Consider the following 6,000-nt stretch of genomic DNA (forward strand, 5'->3'; position numbering starts at 1 on the left):
AACCCAGTAGTTGTTGAGACAAATATATTAAAGTTTTTTATTGTGTCACTTCCGGTTTTCGCTGGTGTTAGTGTATCGATCTCTGCTCTTCTTCATTTCTCCTAATTCTGCAATTATCTGATCCACTGATGCACTGTCTGTGTTTATCAGAAGATACTGGAAAAAATTAACAGCCATGTATCAGTCCAATACAGAAAAGTTATCAAAAATTAACTCCCACAATATGTTTGTTAATAGTACAGCAACCTCATTCAACAACCCCAATCAGAGGAGATTAGCTCCATGGTATAATTCTCAAACACGTGTTTTATAATAGACATCACAGAAGCTGGAGAGGAAGCGGCTTTCCACCACCCAAGATGATTTCCGACAAGCCTGGAGAGATAACCAGATAAATTACAAGAAAGCACTCTGAAATACCAGAAGAATGCCTCCTATTATTCATTATTAATAGAAGAAAATAAGAACAACTCCATGTTCCTCTTCAGCACTGTAACCAGACCGACAAAGAGTCACACCTTTACTGATCCATCTATTCCTCTAACTCTGAGGAGCAATGGTGTTGTGAGATCTTTACAAATAAAATTATAACCATTGTTGAGGCATTTCGACCATCCTCACACATTATTGTCTATGCCACATATATAATGTATATAGTATATATTACACATCATATCTGTACAGGAGAATAGTGCCTGTCTAACTCCAAACATACTCCTTTCTCTTTTCAAGCACTACAAAAGGTCAGGTTATAGATAAAGGACCGACCAACAGTAAATGGATTTGTATTTATATAGCGCTTGTCTAGTCTTGATGACCACTCAAAGCGCTTTACATTACAGTTTCACATTCACCCATTCACATTCATACAGTGCATCTACTTGCAGCACTATTGTTATTCTATGGGGGGCCATTCGGGGTTCAGCATCTTGCCTAAGGACACTTCGGCATGCAGATGGTTCAGACTGGGGATCGAACCGCCGAACTTCAGGTTGGAGGACGACCACTCTACCCCTCAGCCACAGCCGCCCACAGTACATTGAAGTGTCTACGTGGAGGGACTTTCATATCTACTCAGATGCGCAGTGGAAAGACGTAAGGACACAATGTGATTCAGAAGTGCATACTTTAGGCTTAACTGCCCAATTGGATGCAAACACCTACATGTAAAATAGAGAGTGACAACAATTGTAGCCATTCATGGATGTGCTGTTGGAAAGGGTGACGTAAGTAGAGGGAGATATCGGGATGCTGTGGGAGACATCTTTAGACTTGAGGGTGACAATTGATAATCTTACTCTGTTAGTGCTTGTATATTGTTCCACCTTCTGGTCACCTTGATGCATCAAGTCTACAATAAAATCTTCTGCATAAGTTATCCGCTGCTGCCTGAGTTCTCCTTTCACCAGCTTCCAGAAAATTACCCTAACAACCATCAGGGAAAACAATTCACCTGTTCCTCCCCATAAATAGCACAGATACATTGTCTAGTATAGGAAACCCTAGAACTACCTGTAGCTTTAAGATTTAAATTTGGACAACCCTAATTTTCGATTTTTTACTGTTAACAATGACTCCTCAAGTCACACACAAGTTAGTCATTTCATTACATTACATGTCAGATGCTTTTTATCAAATGCGACTTACAATTAGTGCATTCAACATCTATTCAATCCCTTATTTCCACAAGGTTCTGTCCTTGGACCGATACTCTTCACCTTATATATGAACTCTTTAGGCATCATCATCAGAAAGCACCATTTACACTTCCATTGTTACGCAGATGACACCCTTCTGTACAAATTTATGAACCTGATAAATCTAATCACTTAGTTCAACTTCAGGAATGTCTCAAGAACATCAATGGCTGGTTGACCCATAACGTTTTAATTCTAAATTCTCTATTGTGAGGAGCCTTGGAGTTATGTTTGACCAGGCATATCACTTGACCCACATATAAACAAGTATCTTGGACAGCTTTCTTTCAACTGCGCAATATTTAGAAAATTAGGAACATCCTGTCTCAGAAGGATGCTAAGCAGTTATTCCATGCATTTGTTACCTCTTGACTGGATTATTATAATTCCTTATTATCAGGATGTCCCAGTAAGTCTGTGAAAAGCCTCCAGTTGGACCAAAATGCTGCAGAATGAGTGCTGACAGGAACTAGAAGGAGAGATCATATTACTCCAGTCTTAGCTTCTTTGCATCGGCTCCCTGTAAAATTCAGAATAGAATTCAAGATCCTGCTCCTCACACACAAAGCCCCTAACAATCAAGCCTCTTCATATATCAAAGAACTCATAACACCATATTGTCCAAATATATCACTTCGATCCCAAAACACAGGCTCCCTTGTGGTTCCAAGAGTCTGTAAAAGTAGAATGGAAGGGAGATCCTTCAGCTACCATTCCCTCTCCTGTGGAACCAGCTCCCAGTCTGGGTTCGGGAGGCAGAAACCATCCCTACATATAAATGGTAATAGTAAATGGTTTTGTATTTATATAGCGCTTTTCTAGTCTTGATGACAACTCAAAGCGCTTTACAGTACAGTGTTACATTCACCCATTCACACACACATTCATACAGTGAATCTATTCACAGCACTTTGATATTCTAGGGGGGGCCATTCAGGGTTCAGCATCTTGCCCAAGGACACTTCGGCATGCAGATGGGTCAGACTGAGGATCGAACTGCCGACCTTCAGGTTGGAGGACGACCACTCTACCCCTCAGCCACTCTTGATTGGGGTTTAGGGAAGAGGACTTTGCACCTTGTTAATCCCCATGCGACAAATTGTAAATTGTGAATATGGCCTATATAAATACAATTTTATTGATTGATCACTTGATTAATTGATTACTTGATAATTAAAATAAGAACCAACTTTGTATTAAATCTTCTCACTACATACTGAAAAATACTTTTAAAAACCTCCCTCACAAATACATAGTTAAATTAATTTTTTAAAAGCCTTAGTAGGAAGTAATGTATTTTTGGCATGCTGCTCTACCGCAGATAATCTATATCTGGTGAGTACTTCCAACACCAGTAATGGTGTGGGATTGGGTCAGAAATTGTTTACTTAACATTACTTAATTCGATAGTGTTTCAATAGTTTTTGAACAGCAATACTTTTAGCTTTTGGACACAGTTTTTTTTTAAGCTCTCCGACTCTCTGATACACATACTTGTTCCAGGCCAGTTTTTTGTCCGTTTACATGATGTGTTGTCAATGAAACACTATATCACAGGCCTTTTTCTTATCATCTTGTAAAGATAAAACTACTTGGCAAAACTACATATCAAAATACTTTAAAACTAATGTAATCGGGTTTCCTGTCAGTACCTTATAATGATGCACTGCTCCTGTGTTGAGGCCTGCGACTGTGTGAAGGTGTCCTCAGCTATGGCATACACATGGCTGAAGCAGAGAACAACAGAAAGGCAAACATAGTTGTGTTTTAAGGAACTGAAATATCTTATGAGACACATGCTGCCAACCATCATTGAAATAAAGAGAAATTAGTATGTTGTGCAATCTGAGAAATATTTTCTTACGGTGGGTTTTTCTGCTGCTGTCTTCCCTGGTATTGCTGTCTCAGCTCAGCTGTGTAGATGTTAAGAAGCTTGAAGGGGTTAATGGACAGTAGCATGTTTCCAATGTAAGTCTAGGGGAAAAGATGCCAAACATTCAATGAATGTACATATAATAATAATAATAATAATAATAGTTTACATTTATAAAGCGCCTTTCAAGGGACCCAAGGACGCAAACAAATCATGTCATTTTCTAGGAAAATTTCTAAAAATAAATTTGGCAAGCTTTGAATGTAAATTGTTTGTAAAATGTAAAATTTCGGCAATGATGATAGTAGTTTAGTTATGGCTGTATCTCGCTTGATTTATATATTTATACCAACATAATTACAGCTTTTTTGCTTCAAATTTATTTAGCATGAATACATTTTGTCATCTCTCTTGCTAGTTCTTTACCATGATGGCTGAATGCCAAATGCTGGCTGGCTGAATACCATGAACAATAAATAAAGTAAAAAGATAAATTGTATACAGAGTAATGCAGAATATTCCAATTTGAATGAAAATGGGATTAAAATATTCTTAAAATAAGCAATTTACATAAAAAAAAACAGCAAGTAGAAATGATAAAAGGATTAATATGAGATATTGCACATCATACCCTCACAATGTATTTTAAAGTTTCAACTTATATATGTCTACACGTCTGTCTACTTCCAGGTACACGTACAATCGCCAGGTTCTGCTAGACATCGGTAGAGACTGTAAAAAACCTACAGTCTCTACCGGTCTGTTTTGCTGAATGCCAACATCATCGGATCCGACTGCTGTCCCTGACTGGGTAAAGAGGCGCCGCAAGCGGTGAGAGAGAAAGCGCGAAAATTTACAGGCTACGCTAGCAGCAAACCTGAACCGACCGGTAATTCCATCTGCTCACCAATGTTCATTCCTTTAACAACAAGATGGATCACAAACGACTCCTGAGAGCTGAATACCTAGCACAACATAATGGACTGCTGTGTTGTAATTTTGGAAAACAAATCATCATGATCACTCCCCCTATTGGTCACACCTGTCAGCAACCATCTCAGCTGCAGCTCTCCCCATTCAGATTATTACTACAGGCTTGCAATAAAACCGGCCTCAAAGTACACACCCTCATTTCCTACCTCTCAGACCGCCACCACTTCATCAGCATCAATAAATCCAACTCCAACACTGCCCCAGTCTCCCAAGGTGTCCCCCAAGGCTCTGTACTTGGCTATTAATGAGGCCCTCCTTTGATGGCTGACTGCATTTTGAGTATCACATGACCAGGGCTATTACTGGTCTCCTGCTGGAGCATTGAAAAACTCTCTGGTAAACACAAATGGCGATGGCTACTGTTGAGAGTAACGTTATTAGACCCTGAATATTTGATCCAGAGTCAGACCCGTCACCCGAGACGTATTTAATGTCTATTCTCTTCTAAATGCTTACAACATGCATCATGCTGACTATGGGCCTTTGAAGCTCAGACTATACCGGTACATTAGTAATGATTCGTTTGATAATAATAGAACTTAATTTGTATAGCACCTTTCATACAAAACACGTAACTCAAAGGGCTTTACATCCAAAATAGATTAAAAATAAAAGGATGTTAAAATGTTTATTTTTTTAAAGCAGATTTTATAAGACATAAGACATTTGAAGGAAATAGCAAAAACAAAATTATGAGCATGCAGGAGTAAGATCAAGTCAAAGGCTGAGGAAAAAATTGTTTGATTGAGTCTTCTGTAAAAGGCATGTGGGTAGCTATTACATTTATTATCATTGTGTGTGGTCAGTAATGAAACTTGTGTGTTCAGTAATGAAACTTACATAAATACAGTCGCAGTGGAACCTCTTCTTCAAATTCAAAATCACAGAGCTCTCGCACACCTCTCTAAGAACATCGAGAAACAGGTTAAAACTATGCATAAATGTACCTTCTCTTGATATAAAAACATTTTTATCTAAATCTGAAGTGCTCTAGATGGGTGGCTTTATGTCCCCATCTCTCCTTTTCCCTTTCCTATCTTCACAGGAATTGTTGGAGATTCACAAGATGTTCAAAGTCAATTTAGTGCCTTTATTCGATCAAATCAAACAGGACCTAGAAAATTGGACATCTCAGTTTACCTCCTGGCTAGGCAGAATTTCACTTCTGAAAAGGAATGTTCTCCCTTGCTTGCTCTATTGAATGAGAATGATACCTATTTTATTCACACATTAAATAAGTTGCTGGTTCTATCCTGACTTGTGGGGTAACCTTTTTAATTTTATTATTGAAGTAAATTAAAAACATCCCAAAATCTTTGTATTGTGGTGTGTTTGTGTGTGTGCGTGTGTGTGTGAGTGGGTGTGTGTTTAAACTCACTTCAACTGAGATAGATCTTCCACCTCAGCAACCTCTACAGGTATCCTGCTTCTTGGCAT

At 38.5% G+C, this 6,000-nt stretch overlaps 1 protein-coding gene across 1 annotated transcript in view; it reads right to left on the minus strand.

Moving 5' to 3' along the window:
* Nucleotides 1-6,000, minus strand: part of myo15b (myosin XVB) — a 130,992-nt gene extending 124,992 nt beyond the window's left edge. Inside the window, exons 1-4 of the mRNA XM_053414195.1 lie at nucleotides 5,942-6,000; nucleotides 5,404-5,467; nucleotides 3,562-3,671; nucleotides 3,350-3,424 (exon numbers count right to left, since the gene is read on the minus strand). Coding sequence (XP_053270170.1) covers nucleotides 3,350-3,424; nucleotides 3,562-3,671; nucleotides 5,404-5,467; nucleotides 5,942-6,000 — 308 coding nt within the window. The remainder of the gene's footprint in view (nucleotides 1-3,349; nucleotides 3,425-3,561; nucleotides 3,672-5,403; nucleotides 5,468-5,941) is intronic.

Source organism: Pleuronectes platessa, chromosome 21 (assembly GCF_947347685.1).
Source record: "Pleuronectes platessa chromosome 21, fPlePla1.1, whole genome shotgun sequence".
Taxonomy (NCBI): domain Eukaryota; kingdom Metazoa; phylum Chordata; class Actinopteri; order Pleuronectiformes; family Pleuronectidae; genus Pleuronectes; species Pleuronectes platessa.